Below are 24599 nucleotides of genomic sequence, written 5' to 3'. Positions count from 1 at the left end.
TTTTACTGTACTATCAGATACACCAAAGATTAAATTTAAAATACATCATAATATTCTGAGATATGACCATTATAGGTACAAAAAGCATGTTATTTGTAATTAATTTCATAGACACGCATTGCGCCTTTTGTTTTTTTTCAAAAAAGTACTTCATATTTTCTTTATCTTCTTTCACAGTTATGTTGAGGAAGTTAAACCATTTTGACAGACATAATTTTTTGTTCTGATTTGTTCCGCGTTTTGAAAATTAAGCGATTTTTTTCAAAGATTCTGAGCTAGAATGTACATTAAATGTCTTTCACGATCCGTTTCCAGAACTTTCACGATCGTCTCTCAATACTTGACCGCCGTTAGATATTCTTTCACGATCATTTCTCTCGATAAACCGAATGACACCCGTGGTGTAGGCTTGCTTTAGCTGGTCCCTAGACTAATACGTGTACTGGTTCAGTGATGGTTCAGTGATAAGAAACGTCCTACTAAACTCCGAAATATAACAATGAACTAAAATTAAAATCCTACAAAACTAAAAAGGCTACAGGCTCCTGAATTTGGACAGGCGCACAAATGCGGCGGGGTTAAACATGTTTGTCTATATTACAACCCTACCCCTCTATACCTCTAACTAATGTAGGATAAACAAACACATTTGTTCCTGAACATTCATGAAATATTTGTCACTGGCAACCAAAAATCGATAATTTAAAATAGGTTGTAAATTCAGCTCCCTCTGTCAAAGTAGCCCTTGTAGATGGATTTTGATATGTTTAACTTCACTTTGGCCGAACATCTTCAATTGTTTCGGTTCTTGTATTTACTTGACTTTTAAATATCCAGTTTTCAGCGCTCCATAGGTTGATGCTTCACTTAAAATGCAGCGTTTTACATTGTACAATTTTTCAAGAGCAACATTGGTGTATGGCCCTAAATGGAAAAATCTATCATGCAGCTGACAGCGTGGCACTCTTTTTACACGCCCCATTCTGCCTGGACGTACTTGTGTTCTTTTATTTTGCTCAAAATTGATTGCCGTACGATAACTTAAAAACGCACAAATAACAAATACTGAACAATGATATCCCTTAATACAAAAAAAAATCCTTTTCCTTTTTTTTTTTAATTTGCATATATATATTTAAAAACAATGGTTGATCTGGGGCCCTAATTGAGCTACGTATATGATAAATACATATACTTGTTACACACATCGGTCCAAACGTTGTCTAAGGGTGCAACCTTTCAATTTCAAAACTGATGGGGATATGGTTGTATTGTCGAAGTTAGAAAAAAAAACAATTTCGCGCTAGGCGCTAATAATTTTATTAAGTTTTTCATCGCTATTAATCAAGTGATGTAGTTCAAAATTTAACACTATAAGGCATGAGGAAAATCTGGATTCGAAATATTTATTTTTGTCCTCTGCTTGCACAGAATATAATTTTTTCCCTCATCAAATTGGGGATAAGAATATTTTATGTACTATTATTGAAGCCCCTCGTGGAAGTATCCGGCCAAGTAAAAAAAGTGTCACCTTAGTGACCAAATTTATATATCAGATTCCCCAAAAAAGATTACCACGCTGATATAAACTTTTGAAAATATTTTTTAAAATGCCGACTCCTACAAATGGATAGATGGGCGCTTAATGTACAGCGGCAACTATAACATAAGTCTTTTGAAGACGAAACGCGCGTCTGACGCAAATACAAAATTTACATCCTGTTATCTATCTATGATGAGTTTATGTAGATCCTAGCTCCAAGCTACTAATATTTGATCTTACTCTTAAAAAAAAGATATCAAAAACCTCCGACATTCCAGACTAGCATAACGTTCAGTGTTCCTAGTCGTACCGATACAAGGCAATATACACGATTGTCATGCAATCAATAAAAAATGAAAACAAACGAAGCGCTGTTCTCATCTTCCTTCTTCAGGAACGCTCAAAGCTGAATATTTAGGGTCAACAATTTATAAAGATGAGATCATATTGGTCACAATTGGAAGATAACAGCAAACAATGTCACTTATTCTTTGAAACTGTATTTACCAGATGAAAAAATCTGCCTAGGTAATGAAAAATTATAAAATACATTCCTTTCTGTATCTATCAGATTTGTGAAAATTGGAAGGCTGTTTACTTAATTTAGATATTCTCTGAATGATTTAATTTTCACTGAGAAAATAACAGGTTTTTTTTTTGGGAGGGGGGGGTGACCGGCATTTAAATTATAATATTTCATTAGATGAAATATTTAAAAGAATGTTTAATTGATTGCAGTTGGTGCATTATATACTCGAGTTAAATACTGAAACTTGAAATTTTCCAAAAAGATGTCCGAATAAAAAAAAATTGCTGGTGAAAAGCGGGACATGGAAATTATACTTTTTCAGCCATGATATTGTCTCACATGATATATATATATGATACAGGACTTCTCTAACTGAAAAAAAATAACATAGGACGTGTGAATTTGTATACAAATAAATAAGAAATCATTAAAAGGTTTATTTTCGCTTTAATTCTAGTATACGATTGATTATATGTCAGTGTGCGTTTACGAGGTTTGACATTATTTGCTACTGTATATTAGTAACGCGCACTTTGTAATGATGTACGATAACGGAAGTTTAGACTCGTCATTCAAACTTACGCATGCGTCATGAAGAATGAATTAACAAATGACAGAAAACAGCTAGGATGAGCTCAAAAATTCCCCGAAAAGGTACTATATTTAGGTTTATTGTCACTCAAAACTAAATTGACAAACATTCAATGGCCTATTTGACTTACTGGTTAATATTTTTATTGCAGCTTTAGTGCTTCAAGCGAAAAAGAAGCGGTCAAAAGCGAAGTCTCGGTTCAAAACTGACGAGAAGAAAAGATCGTGAGTACATCGAGTTTATCTTCTTTCTTCCTTTGAGGAAATTGTTTATTTCTTTTGTCTCTATTTAACTAAAGACATAAGTGCTTAACCAAATAGGTTACAGTATTGTTATAGCCGTAGCATCTGCACACGCCATGGATACCTGCCAAAGGCCTCCTTGGTGATTCATGCAATTTATTATGAACATTTGTTATGTTGATTAAAATAAAACGAAGACTGTGTCTATGATTATACACAATGAGTTGTAATTATCTTCTTTTTCTGTAAAAACCCTACTTCCGAAATTGGTATTATTGGGATGCAAAAGCAGTCACTCAACCATGGAATTGTCAATGTTTTGACAAACCACGTGTTTACAAAGCAACATGTGAAAACATGAGATCATTGTGTGATAAATAAAACAATTAACAATAAAATGTGTGCACAGTTGGAGTGAAATATAGCATTAAAATTAGATACACATCAGGAATTTGATATTGAATAATTTTTCAGTTTTTGTGAGTTTCATGATCAAGTGTGATCAATAAACAATGATTTGCCATAATGGGTCAATTGCTAAATAAAGAAATGTACATTCACTGACAAAGAAGACATTTTTATATTAAAACATAACAGAATGCATGCCATGTTAATCTTTCTCATACTTAATTTTTGCTATATGACAATTTAAGTTTTGGTCATTGTTGAAGGCAGTACAGTGACATATGGTTGGTTACTTTGTCATTTGGTCTCTGATGGAGAGTTATCTTTTTGACATAAACAATCATAAAGCACCTTTTTTAAAAAGGTTTAAGTGTCAATAATTCTCAGGTCATGTGATACAAATTCCCAAATAGAGATAAGGTTTATTAACTTTAAAGCACCAGCAATGTTAGATATGCAGTATGTTAAGGTGCTAATTTATGAACAATTTCTGTCTCCCCTCCAACAAAAGTCGGAATTACATGTTACATAAACAATCAAGCAGTGGTGACAGTATAATATATATGTACATGTACAATGCATTATATTTTCAGAAGGTAGAAGATCTAGATGCTTCATATATATCAAAGAAGATGTGGCATGACTGCCAATGAGACAACACTTCACCCAAGTCACAATTTGTAAAGTAAACCATTATAGGTAAAAGTACGGTCTTCAACAAAGATTCTTGGCTCACACTTAACTGTTAACAGCAACTATAAAGGAGCCCAAAAAAGACTAGTGTAAAAACATTCGAAAAAAAAACAAACAAGAAACACTTTTAGTGAACCATATATATCCATTAACAAAAACTACTGAACATCAGATTCCTGACTAAAGACAGGTGCAAGCAAATGTATATATTGTTAACAGATACCATATTGTATGAATTAATCATTGTTCAGATGACGGTTGTCCTTGACCTCATTCGATTGGTTCTGCGACTTCACAAAAGAAAATTAGTCTGTTAGTCAAGTGAAATACTCACTATGAGTAAAAAGTATTATACTTGGTATATGGATTGCAATGTCTTAGTTTTACTTTGTTACCCTGATTTTGTTTTTATGCACCACCTATGATAGTAGAGGGGCATTATGTTTTCTGGTCTGTGCGTCTGTTCGTTCGTCCGTCTGTCCCGCTTCAGGTTCAAGTTTTTGGTCAAGGTAGTTTTTGATGAAGTTGAAGTACAATCAACTTGAAACTTTGTATACATGTGCCCTATGATATGATCTTTCTAATTTTAATGCCAAATTAGAGTTTTGACCCCAATTTTATGGTTCACTGAACATAGAAAATGATAGTGCAAATTTCAGGTTAAAGTTTTTGGTAAAGGTAGTTTTTGATAAAGTAGAAGTCCAATCAACTTGAAACTTAGTATACATGTGCCCTTTGATAAGAGCATTCTAATTTTAATGCCAAATTAGAGAATATATTCCAATTTCACGGTCCACTAAACATAGAAAACGATAGTGTGAGTGGGGCATCTGTGTACTGTGGACACATTCTTGTTTGTCCATGGATTTATGAGTTTTGAACAGCAGTATGCTACTGTTGCCTTTATCTACTCTTAGGGGTCATCCCTAATTGTCAACCATTTTCCAAAGTGTACAAAATGTACACATTTTCAGATTTGAAGACAATAATCAATCATGCTTGATACATTGTACAAAGAAGATCAAGTCTATTATAGTTAAGTATAGTGAAGCAATTGAATTTGCATTGAAAATAAAATGAAACATACCTGACTGTTTTATTTAAAAAAAAAAAAGGGTACTGTAGTCTGTTAAAATGTTGATTTTTAACCTCTTCCCCCTAAGTGTATGTGTTGTTCACTTTGAAAATGGTTAACAGTTATGGATGACCCCCTTTGCACAATATGTACATTGTTCATTTCAGTCAGATAGGTTTATCATTACCTTTACCTTATTTCATGGATCAATGACCAAAGTTAAAGTTACATGGTCAAGTCTGTATCTCAGTTATAACATGTATAAGCATTAGGTTAACTAGTTCTTGCAGTTTTTTTCCCTGGTGGTCCTTCAGGAAAATATGGTGATCGTCACTGTTATTTCTTTTGCAAAATACTAAAATTGTGCCAGTCCTATAATAATTTTGGTGGTCAAAATCCTTTGACCTAGGACCACTACTTTTTGGGAACTTTTCTACATGTATGTATAATGTAAGAAACGATGGTAAGGTGAACATGTCTGACTTATTGGTTTAATGGACAACATCTAGCTTGTGTTGTCTGGTCTATTTGTTAATAGTCTAGAGCCACTATATTTGATGTATGGAATGATAGTAAGCTGCATATCATGTATACATGTATGTCCGTCTGCATTCATCTGACTTTGACCTCATTTTCATGATTCAGACAATGCTTGGCTTTTGTGGTTTGGTCTATTTCTCAGACATTTTAAGCAATAGGTAAAATATATTTTTGGTGTATAAAAAATTGTATTTAAAAAAAATATTCTAAAGGTTAACGTCTGGCTCAGCAATATCTCAGAAACTTTTGAAAATCAGTACTTGATATTGACAATTTTTAGTTTACAAATGTAAAAGAGTTATTACATGGAAATATGATTGTGGTCAGCATGTTCAGCCAGTATTGACAACTACATGTAGTTAATGCATATGATATTTATAAAAAAGTGATTTCAGATTGTTAACCGTAAAAAAGTCATTTGAAATAAGTGATGAAACAAAATTTGGAAAAGTGCATCTACTGACCTATAACAAACAGGCTTTAAAGGATATAGAAATCACATGTACAAAGTGTGTTCATTCTAAATATGTAAAGTAATCTGGAAAATGGTTTCTTTTACTTTTACTCCCTGAAAAAAACATTTTACTTTAGAGCAAACATACCGACATGTATACATATACATTGTAGTAATTGTTTGTCAGTCCCTGTGGCTCAAACAAACTGATTTTGGATGATAATTAGATTTGAGTATCCTTTGAGTAAAGTAAATGAATTTAAAATCATAGAGAAGATTTAGTGAAGAGAAAAAGAAGCCTTTCAATTTAGGGTCATTTGGTCATATTGTCACTGGTAAAAATAGGGGTGAACATTATTTTTGGATGTTGACTTGTTTCACTTACTTGATTGGAATTAAACTTGTACAGACCGAAAATGTAGAAAATGTGTTTAAAGTCTTGTTTTGTTTTTTTGGTCAACAGGTATATAAAGTTTAGGTTACTGTTACTAGTGTTTCTAAAATTGAAAATTAAAAAATTCAAAGTGGGTTTTGGAATGGATACTTACATATAAGTTTCTTGTTTTGTATACAATGAAAGTTGTTTAGATGAAAGAAATAATCCTATTGACTTGCAGGTCAAGCATAAAGGTAGCAGCTGCTTAAAATAAAGAAAAAATATATAATTGTAATTTTGCCAAGGTTAAGTGAATGTTGCCAACTTGGTTTTCCCTAACAAGTGAAATTATTAACTTGCAGTCTGCATCAAAATCTGTTCCAACTACCATGACTTCTAGTCTATACAAAGTGTTGCAAAAAATTACTTTTGAATAAGATTTTATTAGTTTGGGGCATTGGACTTGGTGCAGACTGAATAAGACCTGACAGACAGAAAGAACTTTTATTTTATCTTTTAATGAAAATCAGTTTTAGTCTACACAGAATGTTAACCTGACAATACATTTTATAAGCTATGTAAACTTTAAGGAATGATAATTATGCATCATTGACACTTTCAGAAAGGATACATGTAACAAGAATACTCAAAAATATTGCCGGTAGAATGGAACACAACATTAGCAACTACCAACATTCACATTCAACATTCACATTCCTCAAAAATTACACAACAAATGACTTACACTCAATTTATTTGCAATTCTAAATAAATTTAGTTTTTACAATATAAGTCCGAATAATTACATTAGATGTTTGTTTCATTATTATACATTATTCTGATTGGCTAACTGCACATCACATGTTGGTCCTACAATAAAGTGCACAGGTGAATTAAATAAAACTTGATAAAAATCGTGTTTTCATGATCCTAGCTAAAAAATGTAATTATAAGTATTGAATGCTTCTTTTTGTAACTTTATAGGGTTATAAAAGCGTTGACCGTGCATACATTTTTAGAATGAAGCGCAAGTGCTTCATACAAAACGTACTTCCGTTAACGCTTTTACACCCCAATAAATTTACAAAAAGAAGCATTCAATTCTTAAATGACCCGATTTCACCCGTATTTCTTAGCCTTGAGATTGATTTCATAAGTAATATTCAATTGAAATACCGGCAAATTCGTAATTCTTCCATGAACAAGAAGTTCATCTAGCTATGTAAACTGTCCAATTAAGTGACCATTAAGTGCATGACTTCATTTGACAGCTTTGGTGTCAAACACACAGTTCATTAACACCAATTACCTAAGCTTTAGGTAGTAAATAAATTGCACTATAAACATAAACAAACATATTTCAACTAGTTACTTACCCTTATTTGTCACCATTCAAAATTATTCCTTATATTTACGTTTTATGGGTGAAAAAGATTAAATCATAAGAAATATAAAACTCAAATACATATTGAAAAATAACTTTTCAATATTTTTATACGTTTATACAATATTTAAAAAAAAGTTGAAAATTATTTTTTACATTTATACTTCCTTTTACTGTATTACTATATTTTATCATAGTCTAATTTCCCTGTCAAAGAAGAAATGATATGCTTAGAGGCAACGTAACTAGATATCTTATACATTCTAAAATTACATTTAAAGATAATTGGTTGTGGTAATTACTAAAAGTAATGGATGTAAGACTGAGTTACACAAATTTAGAAAAATCTTTAACAGTGCAATGAAACAAAAATTAATAAGATTTAAATTGACTGAACCAAGTGAACATGCATTGATGTTTTGGTATCTTTGATATACATTGTAAGAAAATGTACCATAAATACTGAAATTCAGCTTGAAAAAGTTCGTATGCGTTATGACCTGAGATTTAATTTTTCAATATGACCTGCATTTTCATCGTCACAGGTTGACAGGTATGAAATGTGCATTTACATGTATAATAAATGGAAATTCCTGATAAGAAATGAATATTGAGAATTGATGAAATCTCAAATAAGGACATAGAAACTGCAGTTTTGTTCCTAAATCAGAATTTGATTATTTCCCATTTATTCACTATATATATCACTTGATGTTTTTGGCAATCCAACATGTCACATGTCATATGAAGGAACATTACTGCTTTTGGTTTTGTCACATACTTTTTGGGTTATTTCCCTTTGGCTGTTCTAGATCTTTCTCAGAAATGTTTTTGAATAGTGTGTGGTGCATGTAACATAATTCTGCTGTTGTAAATTAAACCTTTTCCATGTGTAGGATGAAATATTGGTTAATTGGTGATTGTGATTCATGCATTCTTTTGTTTTAAATCAATTGGTTTAATCATTTAAAATTGGTATTCTTGCTTCACTGTAATCATTTTATTTACAAAACATCAGTGATTTTAAAAGTCTGATTGAGAAAAAAAACAAAAAAATAAAAGTAGATTGCACAAAATATATATATTATAAAGATAGAATATAAAGGAAGTTATGTTGACATATATGAAATAGTGAATTAAAGTAATCAAATGATATGATTGACTTTTTTGAAAGCAAGACATTGAAATGACCATTTGGATTATGCTTGGTTTGTCTCCCTTTTTATAATGTAACTATAAATATTTATATAACATAATCATAACAAGATGAGATAAATGTAATTGTTAACCTAACTATTGACATTACATATTAAAACATAATCAATACTATAAATAGATATTAACCTACATCATTTTAGCTGAGGTCACATAACTAAAACTTATATTAAATCTGTTCTAAAAAATTGCCCATCAGAGACAAAGCATAAATTTGACAATGGTCATTTTATAACAATTGCACAATCTAAAAAAAAAAAGGTTCCGATGTAGTAGGTATTGATATATGTTTTGGCTTATATGTTGAGAATATACATAATCACTGGCTCAATTTAAACACTTTAGTCAAATATTAATTGTTTAATAAGGAACACCTTGAACATACATGAAGTATTTGCCACTAGACCTAAAACAAACCTATGCTTTATTTGACCTTTTTAACTTTTTTTTATTTGAGCTTCACTAATGAGTCTTTTGTAGACAAAACCCATGTCTGGTTCAAATACAAAACTTCAATCAAGGTATCTATGACGAGTTTATATACATGTATATACTTAGTATGCAACATGAAATATAAACTAAGTTTTGTCTAACTATAGTGAGAAAAAAATGTCAGTAAACATGGTATTACAGCGCTTCCAAAAATATTTAATAAAATTGAAAATGGAAATGGGGAATGTGTCAAAGAGACAAAAACCCCACCATAGAAAAAACAACAGCAGAAGGTCACCAACAGTTCTTCAATGTAGCGAGAAATTCCCACACCTGGAGGCGTCCTTCAGCTGGCCCCTTAACAAATATATACTAGTTCAGTGATAATGAACGCCATACTAATTTCCAAATTGTTCACAAGAAACTAAAATTAAAATAATACAAGGCTAACAAACACTGCCACATTTTTGATGCTCGTGTATCAAGTCAGGAGCATGTAACTCTGTGTCCATATTTAGGTTTGTGTTTCTCATACATGTATTGTCATTACATTGACATGAATTGCTTATATTCATGTCATTTGAAGTTGATTTGATACTTGTTTCTGGTGACCCGACCACATCACATTTGTATAAATTAATTAAAAAAAAGTTGAAACTGATGAAAAATGCATTCCCCATTTCCATTCTCAATTTTAATTTGAAAGTCCAACTCTGAAGTCACTGTTTGACTGTACTTTGCAGTTGTATATAGAAGAGTGATTTTTTTCCAGTGTTTTACTGCATTTATGTTTTTTTTTCTTGTTTATAACAAACATATATGCATGTACAATAGCTATTGTTTTATCATTTGGATTCACATTTAAGTTAATAACATTTTTTTGACCACTGTTCAGTCTTCTATCAAAATTACAATATGTTATGTCAGAATAACACTGGCATCGGATCCAAGAAAGTATTGTTCCATAAGGTTAATGGATAAGAACATTCGACTTTGCTTCTAGTTAATGGGTTACTGGAATGTTTATATCAATTGATTTGTTGTGGTTCTGATGGAGATTGATTTTAAGCCCAATTACTGGTTAAAATGAGACTCTTACAAATGTACACAAGTGATAATTTACTTGATTGGTTCATGGAATAATTGTTACTCGATATTACTTCCATGATTAGGTCTGGAAGATTACTACATTATTCTCAAATACAGTACTGCAGTTAATCTTCAAGTTTGCAATTTGAATCTTAAGTTAATGAGGAGATACATGTATGTAGAATCTAGATTTACTTTTAGATGAAATAAAATGATTTGCATGGCCCTGTCACAGAAAGTTTTGTGATAATTTTTGTTACCCCCCTCTGACTGCCTTAATATATATGCCTCAACATTTGTATGCTTATTTGCTAAATGGCAGCATGGCTTGAGAGCTCAACCTTTATGCTGGCAGTTATCAGCTGTAATTCATATGATGCTAAAAAAAATTAAAAATTTCATATTCAGACTTGGGAAATCTTTCAACATACTTCTGTATAAGATCAATCAATTTATAGCATATATTGCAGAACTTTAAAAGAAATCAATGTGGCTAACAGTCAAATATGTATCAAATAATGTCTGTTGTGTTAGACTATATAGATGGTCTGTACCAACAAAACGGATGAAAGTCTTAAATTGCAATATTCAGAATGACAGTGAGCCTCATGACGGAAATTATTGTATATTAGTATATTTCCGTCCTTTTGAATTTCATGTATATGTATATAATCTGTGTCTTTGAAGTTTTTGATTATTGATGATGGTATCTGATTTAGTTAATTAGCGCACAAGTTGCTTTGGGTGTAAGATCAATAGTCAGCGAAACAATGTTATTGAACGAGGAAATATACATCTTTTCTGGAAGACTTGTCTTCTTAACTCAGAAAATCACAATCGGAAGTTCCTAACAAATTTGATTGTCTGTGATGGAAAGAACAGGTAGATTAAAATGAGGTAAGAAGAATTGAACAAATAAATTCTGTTTTATTGACCAATAAACATTACATTTGTTTGCATAGCGCTCTATATACATGTATTTGAACATTGATTTTTTAGCATTTTTATCACTATTAAAAGGCATAAAGTAATAGTATTGATATATACAGATGCCCTTGTGTGATGTTTAGGGAACCAAATTAAATATTATAATTTATATGTGGACAGAGAGAGAGAGAGTAAATCAGACATTGAAAGTACATAAAATGATAAGTTTAGTATATGAACCGTAATTAAAACGACTAAAAGTGCAACTATTTGCAATGCATTTTCTATAGGTTATCAGACATGAAATGTCAGAGGTGTTTAGAATAATAAAAAAATAAGAATAAACAAACTAGGAAAAAATTGGTAGCAATTCAAGTTACTAAAATTTTTAGTGTCTTGGTACACCAGAAAAAAGTAAATGTTAATTGGGCAAAAGTTTACCTAGAATGTAGTTAGAAGACAGCTTTCAACAATTGGTCAATTTCTGTAAGAAAGAAGAAAGAAGTTTTGAATGACTCATAAAGTTCAACACTACATGTAGCTACATTTTTACATTATAATTGCTGTAATGCAATTAGGAATCCCCAAATATTTTATTCTGAGTATCCTTGGCATAACTGCTAAACATGTTGAAGTTGAAATGTAAAAAAATGATTGTGCTTTTGTAACCAGCAGGAATTTTAAATTGTTTTACCTGATGTGATCTTTGAACTAAGTGTAAAAACACATACATTGTATGAGAATTACAGAATTTGTTGTCAAATTTTTATGTACAGTTTAGAAACATGGGGAATATATTTATTAAGAAAAATGGAAACTTCAACTTTAATGCAAACACTCATCTAATTACAATATTTAGCTGTTTATTTGTAGATCAACTTAGTTCTCCAATACCCTGGTATATTACACATTCGGCATGTACTGTACAACTTTTTATGATGTACTTTTGAAAAATTAATAATAAAGATTTTTTGCCAGTTTTATAAGTACCGGTATGTGCCATGTAGGTTGGTTCTGCGGGGAAAACTATATACACTTGTTGATAGGCTGTCTGCAGTGAAAATTAAAAAATAAAAGTATATAAGTATATTCATTATTTATGTATCAGGTGCTGATTTTTGATGATCAGTATCTTACTGGATGTAATGATCTATTTATAGCAAATTCTGTGTGATTATTTGTAAAAGCACTGATCAGTTTTATAACTTTCAATCATCATAAAGGAGCAAGGATCAGCCACATATCAGAAATAATGTCTTCCTGCTTCCAAATAACTTCTTATTTAGTTTGGATGAACTGGTGTTGAGTAAATGTAATTATTTTGAGGGTTTTTTCTCTCATCTTTTTAGATTGAGCCTTGAGGCAAATATTCTTTAATCATGTTCCCAACAAACAATTTTTCATTAAACTTTGCAATAAAAAACTTGAGATGTGAAGTTATATGAATTTTGCCTGAGGTTGTGTGTATTGATCTGACACACATTCTTTTTATTAACTGGATCAGATCCAAGTATAACAAGAGAATTTAGCTGAATCAAGCAACTGTGATGCAATCGCCATAGCAGGAGTTCCTCCCCTTTACAAATGGAAAAAATGCCGAAACTTTGTGTTTCTGTTATCTAACATAAGTTTGCCCAAACCAACAGATGTAAAAACTTGTAAACAATACTTATTACCCCAAATTGTAGATCAAGTATAAATTTGGGTAGTGTCACTTTTACAATTCCTTATTATGTCCCTTTGAAGCACATTATATGCATGTTTGTGCATCATCATCTTTTTAGCTCACCTTGTCCGAAGGGCCAAGTGAGCTTTTCCCATCACTTGGCGTCCGTCATCGTCGTCGTTAACTTTTACAAAAATCTTCTCCTGAAACTACTGGGCCAAATTTAACCAAACTTGGCCCCAATCATCTTTGGGGTATCTAGTTTAAAAATTGTGTGGCGTGACCCGCCAAACCAAACAAGATGGCCGCCATGGCTAAAAATAGAACATAGGGGTAAAATGCAGTTTTTGGCTTATAACTCAAAAACCAAAGTATTTAGAGCAAATCTGACATGGGGTAAAATTGTTTATCAGGTCAAGATCTATCTGCCCTGAAATTTTCAGATGAATCGGACAACCCGTTGTTGGGTTGCTGCCCCTGAATTGGTAATTTTAGGGAAATTTTGCTGTTTTTGGTTATTATCTTGAATATTATAATAGATAGAGATAAACTGTAAACAGCCAAAATTTTCAGCAAAGTAAGATTTACAAATAAGTCAACATGAACAAAATGGTCAATTGACCCCCTAAGGAGTTATTGTCCTTTATAGTCAATTTTTAACAATTTTCATAAAATTTGTAAATTTTTACTACTGGTTACATTTTCCACAGAAACTACTGGGCCAAGTTCATTATAGATAGTGATAATTGTAAGCAGCAAGAATGTTCAGTAAAGTAAGATGTACAAACATATCACCATCACCAAAACACAATTTTGTCATGAATCCATCTGCTTTCTTTGTTTAATATTCACATAGACCAAGGTGAGCGACACAGGCTCTTTAGAGCCTCTAGTTCCCTATTATTTTCTGACCAAATGTAGCACTTGAAATCTCTAGTGTGTCGAGGTGAAAATATCGTAGCCTCTAGAGTTTACAAACTTGATAATGCAGGAAATGGAAACATACATTGACATTCAAACATTTGTGCAAGAAACATACACATAAATTGCTATTGGTTTATTAAGAATAAATTGTCACTAAATATTGTGGTATGTTTTGGTGGATAAAGACTTGTTGCTCAATCAGCAAGTGACAATGTTTTACCTACATTTTCTACACTTACCGGTACTTGTCTTAATTGGCCAAGGGTGGAGAGGAGGGGAGTGGACCGTTACTTTTGGCTAGCTAAGATGCTAGATTGATTCCAAAGATTTTTTTTTTAATTCAATGTTTTAGCATGAATCTTAGGGGAGCACATAAAAGTATGTTGAAGAAAAATGTAAGAGCTTTCCCAGATCTCTATATTGAATATAAAGATGACTTTTTAACTTGTTTTATGAGTATTGCAGAATTGGTTTCCCTTGAGACATACAATTGCAATGTATAAACATTTTGAAATTTCTATAACTGGGCAACTGTAGAATTTATTGGTGAAGTTTATTTAAAATAACATGCAAATACATGAACAAGTTTTAATTTAAAAAGCGATTCCAAGTGTGTATTTTATTGTCCATGAATCCATATATATTTTGAGAACAGTTACATGTCATTAGTTTAAAATACATTATGGACTGGGATTATTTTAGAAAATAATGGAAACATTGCATATGAAATATGTGAAAGAAGGAAAGGATTGGATTGTGATAGATCTATCTTTCTGATATTTTGCCTGAATCCATAAATTTTGTTTTATTTTTGAGTAGGAATGATTTCTGAAAAAGCATTAAGTTCTGAACAAGAACTGCCTAATGACAATTGGACATGAAATGTAGAATATGCAGAATAAATGTGTTGCTATGTTTAAATGACGTTTTCACAATAGTTTCTCAATGAAAACACTCAACTCTATTCAAAGATAATAGATTGAGCAATTACAAAAATAAATCTTTTTTGTCAGTGTAGTTCTGTTCTATTACATAAAATAGAAAAGCTTTTTTGAAACCCCGGAAACGAATACTAAAGTTGCATTAGCAAGAATACACATTTTGTCTAGGGAAAAGAATATGAAACAAGATAACTTGTTGTTGAGAGATATGTCAAAAAATTAGTCTTGCCGTCAACAATCTTGGCTGAACAATGGCCAAAATAAATCTGTTGAAAGGAAATTAACAGTGTTGTTTATATCAGATGAGTATTTATTGATCACAGAAGTTTAAGTAGTATCTGTTCTCCAGAGATATTCCACTCAGACCTATGTCAGAGTGTATAGGTTTCATAAGAAATAGACGTAATCCTTCAGACTCTGAGGAGTACCTATTGAAATTGACATACAGTGTGTTGTTAGTAAACTGTAGACATTAATTATGTTATACTTGGGAGATCTGGTGTAATTAGTATCATTATAGGACTTATGTTAATGGTGATTGGATAATTATTTGATGGGTTTTAATGTGGAATTATGGAATGAGCAAATTACTGGGCATACTTAAACAAAATTGGCAGCAGTTTTACACTGGAAGATCAAGGTCAGTAGAGACACCATTTTATGTCCTAATTTCCTTATATCATCTACAAGAATAGAACATAATGTATTATGCATCTGTCCTGTAGTCTATCAATTCCTCCTTCCAATATCAGGTTAACATTGGGATGAAATGTAGCTTTAATATCATGGAGATGTGACCACATCAACTTGTGTACTATTTATACTACTGTTAGTAGACACCAAAATAAGAGGTTTGACCTATATTTTTTTGTGTGAACTGGGCATGATGTCCTTTTGGATATGTTACATAGTCTTATAATATTTTTTTTGTCTGAATTATTTTGAATTCAGTATTACATAGCTATTGCAGTTTTCTATGCAGGTTTGTGAAACCTTGTATATTAAATGGGACAACTCAGTAGTGACATACTAATAAAGTAGACAAGTGCAGGGATTCATTATAAACTTGTCTCTAGTTCTTCTGCCCTGATTATCTGTAAGTGCAAATTGAGACCTTTCAGTATGACCTGATCTCTAAGTATATCAAACCTAATATAACTTTGACATTTTCATAGCTAAATTAAAAAATGTTTTAAAATCATAAGATTGTAACCATAATTAATTTTGTCTAATATACACAGTTAGGTACATATGTACTTCACATTTTAATTAATGTGCTTCAGTGCTTGTTTACAAGGCATCATGTGTGATCCTACTTCCGTTGATTACCTTGTAACTATCAACAAAATATAAATGTTATATAATTAGCTGTGGTAAATCACCTTATAGAAAGCTTATGATTGATAACATTACGAAAGTACCTGTAAGATAAGCATATTTCACTCAAAGTCAAATTAATATTGTCCTACATGTTTTTGAAAGTTTATTAATGTCACCATGTATAAATGAGTTTAAAGTTTTAAGTCTGATCAGTTGTAAAATTATTGAAGTGAAAAGTGTCTAAACTGAACCTAGGACTGAATATTTTGTTTATGGTTCAGGTAGATGTATTTTTGAAATATGCAAAACTAAATTGCACTGTATACACTGGCTGAAATAATTGTCAAATACTGGAACATGAAGGATTTCCACTTGGATATCTATAGGTTAATACATTTTTACTTACTATTTGATAATCAATTATTTACATAGTCATAAATCTCATAGATTTACATGTATTTTGCAGAAGGTCACTTTATATAAATTTTGTATCTTCTATCATTGCTTTGTTTGGGGCTCTTTTGGTTGGCTGTGTTAAATACATAAGTATATACTACATATACTCTTGCCTCTTATTATACAGCAATCAAACATTTGGGTGGTCTATATGGGAATCACCCTGTCAGTCTGTCTGTTCTCATGCCTTATTAGAACATCTCCTGGTTAGTGGTAATTACAGGCTGAATTTATTGATGAAGCTTTACTCAATCATGGAACATTTCTAGAGAATGTATATAAAGGAATATAATTCTGGTCCAACTTGTTAAATGGAACACTATCAAACTTTAAGGGTGGGATATCCTTTTTAAGTTCACTCAAAGTTCTTTTAACCTAAGATATTTGTCACATCAATATGAATTATACAAATGTTTATATAAAGTAGTATAGGGACAAATGAGGGATGTTATGAACTTTTGTATAAACATGTGATTACTGTACCAATGTTATGGTTTGTCTGAGCCTAGATTTACACAAATCTGTCTCTGAAATTGTCTTCATGTCTTCTTTTCTAATAAATTGAACATTATATGAGACAAATATATATAAGAAAAGTCTTAGGACTATCCCAGCAATTACACAATATTGGGAGAAAGTTGATTAATGAGAAAAGTTGAATAAATATTGACTTGTTTCTTCAGCTGTAATGAAAGTTTCTGGTTTGGTTTATGTGATGAAAATTAACTTTTCATTGCATGTTGTATTATCATGATTTTCCACATGAAAGTTTCTTAGAAATATATTGCCTTGAATTATTCCTTGAATTAATTATTGTTTTGTTAAGGTAATGTTTTGTACATATATTGTCTTTTTTGAAAAGTAGACATGTATTTATAGACCTGACTTCATTGGTGTCATTATTAATAAATACAGTAAAGTGTTAACAATTTCTGAATTAGTTAAACACAAGGTAGGAGGAAAGCATTTACTTTTCCAAAATACAGTACTGAAAAGCTTTTCACTGTAATTATATTATAACATCTATTCAGCTTAAGATCTGAAGTAGCTGAGTATGTCCAGATCAGAGCAGACTTGGTATTGTAATAATATTTTTTCACGGGCATGATTAAATTTTAGTTTGCTTGAATTATTCTCTCTAATGCTTGGTATAAAAATATTTCTTATTTAAATTTTAAGCAAATGGGCTGTATAAAGGCAATAACGAACCTACTTTTTTGTTGCATGGAAAGAATATAAATACAAGTTTGTACAGTGTTTCAAGCCTGAGTCAAGTAATCAAGTTTGTTTCATTTTTACCAGGTTTTTCTTTGACAGCTGGAATTCATAGTTTGGACAATTTGTTACATTATCTGTAATTCATGTACCTGTATTTAATTGATTTCTCTCTTTCTTTTTTAGGTCAGAAGCACCACAGAACAAAGAACCAGAATATGAAGAAGAAGAAGAAATCCTTGGATCAGATGACGATGAACAAGAAGATCCATCGGATTATGAAAAAGGTATCATACAAAATTTATCCCCAAATTATTTTTTGTAGTCTTTATATATCAGAATGCAGAAAGATTTTTTTATCTGCGACTAATTAGAATGGAATCTCCCCAACACTTCTTCGTCAGCAGGGAGCCAAACCACAATTGTTCTATAGTGGCAGGACCTCAAATGCCACTCCATGTATTTTGTTTTGGGGTAATCTGTTTTAGCAGAGATATCTTTATCACCAAATTCTACAAATGACAAAACCTTTAGACATTGAGAGAATATAAAGCAGGAAATTTTATGTAAAAAAGAATTTTTAGGAATTTTGAAAATGCATATGATAGTCATAGACTATGTGTTAAGTCATGAATCTGAATGTGTTATATATATTGGGACTTAAAACTTAACTGAAAACACTATGTGGCTGTTGTCATCCAATGTGTTATATATATTGGGACATAAAACTTAACTGAAAACACTATGTGGCTGTTGTCATCCAATGTGTTATATATATTGGGACATAAAACTTAACTGAAAACACTATGTGGCTGTTGTCATCAATTAACGTGTTATATATATTGGGACATAAAACTTAATTGAAAACACTATGTGGCTGTTGTCATCCAATGTGTTATATATATTGGGACATAAAACTTAATTGAAAACACTATGTGGCTGTTGTCATCCAATGTGTTATATATATTGGGACATAAAACTTAATTGAAAACACTATGTGGCTGTTGTCATCCAATGTGTTATATATATTGGGACATAAAACTTAACTGAAAACACTATGTGGCTGTTGTCATCAATTAACGTGTTATATATATTGGGACATAAAACTTAATTGAAAACACTATGTGGCTGTTGTCATCCAATGTGTTATATATATTGGGACATAAAACTTAATTGAAAACACTATGTGGCTGTTGTCATCCAATGTGTTATATATATTGGGACATAAAACTTAATTGAAAACACTATGTGGCTGTTGTCATCCAATGTGTTATATATATTGGGACATAAAACTTAATTGAAAACACTATGTGGCTGTTGTCATCCAATGTGTTATATATATTGGGACATAAAACTTAACTGAAAACACTATGTGGCTGTTGTCATCCAATGTGTTATATATATTGGGACATAAAACTTAACTGAAAACACTATGTGGCTGTTTTCATCCAATGTGTTATATATATTGGGACATAAAACTTAATTGAAAACACTAGGTGGCTGTTGTCTTCCAATGTGTTATATATATTGGGACATAAAACTTAACTGAAAACACTATGTGGCTGTTGTCATCAATTAACCTGTTATATATATTGGGACATAAAACTTAATTGAAAACACTATGTGGCTGTTGTCATCCAATGTGTTATATATATTGGGACATAAAACTTAACTGAAAACTATGTGACTGTTGTCATCCAATCAAATTATGGATTTCTTTATGAACCAGGTATTGAAAAAAATGAAACAACAAATAGATGATTATATTTAAGATTTAGTCAAATTTGAATTTGACCTGAATATTTGTTTTATATCCACTTGAAATGAAGGTTATCTACAAACCAATAAAGGATACATGTATAGTAAAATTAAGATTTTATGGTTTAAACAGTAAACATTGAGATGATAATTTATGAAAGTCATTCTGATATGGTTATTGAAAAACGGAGATATGATGATCATGCTTAGCTTTGAAAAGATACAAAATAAAATGTATTAGTCCATTAGTGTAACGCATGCTTAGTTTTTATTTTGCGAGCAGAGATAGTTCAGAAAGGTCATTGACAATGTCCACTCATGAATCAACCACATGATTTAGTGATTATTCTTCTAGTTTTAATGCAAGAAATGTAATCATTCCTTCAGATTCAAAATATACTATGTTGTCAATAAAAAGTAAAATTGACCATTGAACATGTGCTTGCATTGGTTTGTTCAACAGTACAAACATCATCCCAGGGCCTTTTATAGCTCACTATATGTAAAGTTTTGCTCAGTGTTGAGAGCCTTGCAATAAATATAATTGTTCCCATCTGTGCTACTGGTCTTTATTGGATAGCTGTTTCATTTACCATCACACAATATATCCTAATATGTAGTATGTACTTTTATATAGAGTTCTCATGCAAAAAATATTTTCTCTGCTAAAACTAATTTCAAATATCAAAGTTTCCAAAAGTACAAAACATATTGTTTTTGTTTTGTCTCAGAAGTATATTTTTAGAAACAATATACTTAAATTATAGATATGTGTTTTATTATAAGGATAATGACATGTTTATGGTCTCCCGTAATGGACATTTCATTAATTATTCATTATTAGGGCCCATTGATAGCTATATATAAGTTGATAGATTAGTTATTTTTTCAATTGATCAGATATATATGATCCTATTTCAGCATTGATTAAACATTTTATATGCACGGATGGTTTGGCTTTGTTCATACTTGTCTAAGGTTACAATTATAAACAAGGTCTAATTTCATAACAAATATCCTATTCCAAAACAATTAAAAATTTCATTGACCATTCGATATTGAACGATATTTTCCTTTAATATTTATTTAGTTATTATGGAAGTTTTAATTCTAAATATTACATCGTTAAAGTCCTATGTTAAAAACGTTAATTGTTCGTGTAAATGTGGGGGCTTTTAAAAAACTGCTGAATGCGGGTTTTATTGTCTAGGTCGCAAGCACAGTTTATTTACATGACATTAAATACCAGGGAAAGACAAAAGATGTACAGACTTGTCATAAAGTAGATAGATGGGCGACGATTTATGACAAAGTTTTTACAATGTAGATATGGAGATCACACCTGTATTTTCATTTAAATGGAATGAGGACACCATGAAAATAAATTATTGACGAAAACAGCCGGAAGAAGTTAAGTTTGACGACTGTTTGTTGACTCTGGCTTTAAATAGTACCTGTTTTTTATTTCGGTAACTAATGTCAAAAAAGATTTATTTGTATTATGTGAATCAGTGTTAACATTGAACAGGACTAATTATAGCCCGTGTCACTGGGAAAATAAATAAATCTAACAAACAACGGATCGATATTTAAAGACATAATGACCTATTGAAAAAAAGTTTTTCTTTCTTTGGAGAAAATCAGATTACAGTAATATTGCGACAGGTTGCAAAACTGAAATAGGATTATATTATTTGGACAATTGTTTTATATTCAATGGTTATGTAAGCTTTGAGCCTTTGTTATATCAGGAATTAGGATTAGACTGGTCATTCTGTTCGAAAGTGTCCAGGAATGAAGTGACTTGACATTCAGTGATGTGTATTGATAAACATTGAAGTTCATATATATATGTAAAAAATTAAAAGTGAATAAGTTCTGCATTTCACTGCCAAGATGAGTGAATATAGGGAACGTTATAACCACTACATGGAAATGTACAAAATTGTGCCACCATCAGAGGTGGGCCGCCATGAGTCATGGACGGGAGGTTATGACTATTATGATAATCAGAACCGTCGTCATCATCGTAGAAGTACAGGATCCTTGGAACTGTGTAATCAGGTGGACAACTTCATACACCAGGTTCATCACGCCAAACAAATGTTACGTCAATCTAGTCTCTTTAATATAGAAAATAATAATAGAATAAATGATGATTATTTGAGAAGATTTAACAGACAACATCATAGTCATTTTAGTGGAAAACCTCCTCGCATTCTAAAATCACTGCCTCAGAATCGTTTAGATGCCATACCAATACATTTGTCCAGTCAAAACAATCAGTCAGCAATGAGTTCAGAATTCAGAGAGACATTGGATAGATGGCGCAGTTCTAAACGTCGGGTTAAGCAATCTAGTCATGAGATAAAGGATGCGGAGAAATCGTTTCATCAACACATTGCATTAAACTGGGACAATCTTTATTCCTCCTCAGATATTGAGTCGGACTCTCAGTCTGACACGAAAACTAAACATAAATCACAGTCAGAGTATGGCAAAGGTATATATATACTGTCTGTAGTGATAGTGATGTTTAGAATTGATCTTACAAGCTCAAGTGTCCCTTCAAGAGGATTTGGTTTTATAGTAGAGATAAATCATCAAGGCTTAATTCAAGTGTTTTATGCTGCATAACTATTTTTCACTGGAGAATCTCTAGGATTATTCACGATTTCTTTGAATAAAATATCTCACTGGAAGAAATTCCAATCAATCTAACAACTGTTAAAAGCCTCAATGGCTCGCTGTATCGGTAAAATCTTACATAATCTCCTACAATTGCACAATCGTGTCACGTTGAACGTTGAGGAAACGTGTCTTTGTAATATCGGCAGGAGATGAATGGTTTTAATTGGTTTTAGTTGGCTTTTTGGTGTCATTCTTGAAATTTGAATTGTTCTATTTGGTTTTAGTTGGCTTTTTGGTGTCATTTTTGAAATTTACAGAAGTAATTAGGAAGATGCAAATCATATTGTAAGGAATTTTATATCTGTATCATGTTCTAGAACATCCACCAATTTAATTATCATGCGAAAAGAACAGTATTATGACATTAGAATTACTTTGGCATTCTTGAATGGTGTTATCTGTGAATGAACTTGACATACATGTCATGTGCATGTATAAATGTTAATGCTGATAAGAGAGTAGCACATGCATGAAATGCTGTAAATCTTTCCATACTGTAGTGCAGTATTGGAATGCACTGGCTATGCGTCTTTTTCAGAAGTAAGAGCATTTTAGATATTTGAAAGGTCCGTTTCAAGTTATTTGTTTTTTATGCCCACTTAGGGGCATTGTGTTTTTCATTCTATGTGTCATTTGGGCTGTCTTTCTTCTTCAGGTTTAAGTTTTGATCAAGGTAGTTTTTTTATGAAGTTAAAGTCTAGTACACTTCATACTTAGTACACATGTTCCTTATGATATGATCTTTCTAATTTTTATGTCAAATTAGAGTTGAGCCTTTTGACCCCAATTTTATATTCAACTGAACATAGAAAATAACAGTGCTAGTGGGGCATTGGTGTACTATGGACACATTCTTGTTTTAAGCAAACCTACAATAAGTCCTCTTTGTGAAGTTGTGGACTCTTTTAGACACAGAAATGAATTGCACACAGAAAGGCACATGATATTGAAAAATTACGGAATCAGTTATCAACCATAATTCAATTTACAACATGATGCTATTAATTGTAATTAGATATCCTGAATTTATCAATGTTTTATCCTAAATTATACCCTTTCTAAATTAAATTATTGCATGAAAGCTATAACTTTGAATTAACCATAACATCATTGTGTTCAATTAATGCTCTGAGGGAATATCTAATACTAGTTCATGTAGTTGGCATTTGCATTTTTGGTTTATAGCTAAACATGTATCTGTAGCATTGTTTTTCAATATCTTATTTCACAGTGAGTTATTTTTCAATCAATATACTAATACAGTTGATATAAAAATAAGTTAGAAATGATATAAGCTATTGACATAAATTGTTTAAGACAGAAGAGTTTGAAATCACCAAGAAAATTTGTGGTGAGATAATTGTATAGACCATGCAAGGTCAAAATGAAAGAAATTCAAAATCATGCAGAATTCTCAAAAGAACAACTTCCTTTCTAATATGATGCCTTCGTTGCTAATTGGCCTAAGTAGTTCTTAGTATCACTGCCTGTCAACTTTGATGGTGTGAGTTCAAAACCCACATATTGGTGGGTGACCATGTACATTATTGACTCTGATCTTATTTGAATATGAATGACAGTTATTGGTAGTTCTCTCCAAGCATTATAGTTCCTGGCCTCCTCTTCCAATAAAAACAGGCCACTACAATATAGAATCCAAATATAAAATACATTAATTAACTTGCATGCACATGAACATTTGTCATGCTTATATCTAGCAGCAAAATTTCAGGAATGTAACTCTTCCTCAAAACTGGTTATATCCTTCCAAGTTAACAACTTTGTACTTCAATATTTGCATCAAATGTATTTATTTTATTTCAGGGGGATATCATCCTGTAAAGATTGGAGACTTGTTCAACAATAAATACCATGTGATAAGGAAACTAGGATGGGGCCATTTCTCTACTGTCTGGTTATGTTGGGATATGTCGTAAGTATATTATTGAAGTAAATGCATATGTATAAATATAAAAAAAGAAGATGTGGTATAGCTGTCGATGAGACAACACTCCACAAGAGACCAAATTGACACAGAAATTAATAACTTTAGGTCATGGTACGGCCATTAAGTACATGGAATAACAAATGAATTTCAAGAGAATAATATTTTCAACATCATCTTCTTATCA

The 24599-nt window shown here is 31.4% G+C and overlaps 1 protein-coding gene across 5 annotated transcripts in view; it reads left to right on the top strand.

Annotated features, from left to right (window-relative positions):
- Positions 1-2551: 2551 nt before the first annotated feature.
- The window catches only part of LOC134724502 (SRSF protein kinase 3-like), a 42840-nt gene continuing 20792 nt past the window's right edge, over positions 2552-24599 (top strand). Inside the window, exons 1-4 of one of the 5 annotated variants that reach the window (XM_063587576.1) lie at positions 2552-2726; positions 2816-2888; positions 18205-18305; positions 24292-24400. In XM_063587576.1, the coding sequence (XP_063443646.1) occupies positions 2702-2726; positions 2816-2888; positions 18205-18305; positions 24292-24400 (308 nt within the window). In that variant the 5' untranslated portion in view covers positions 2552-2701. Of the gene's footprint in view, positions 2727-2815; positions 2889-11446; positions 11467-15470; positions 15668-18204; positions 18306-21557; positions 22280-24291; positions 24401-24599 lie in introns of those variants that run through there. The other 4 variants (XM_063587591.1, XM_063587585.1, XM_063587558.1 and 1 more) reach the window with 4 other exon arrangements.

This window comes from Mytilus trossulus, chromosome 1, assembly GCF_036588685.1.
Source record: "Mytilus trossulus isolate FHL-02 chromosome 1, PNRI_Mtr1.1.1.hap1, whole genome shotgun sequence".
In the NCBI taxonomy this organism is placed as follows: domain Eukaryota; kingdom Metazoa; phylum Mollusca; class Bivalvia; order Mytilida; family Mytilidae; genus Mytilus; species Mytilus trossulus.
This window is presented reverse-complemented; position numbering and strand designations above follow the sequence as displayed.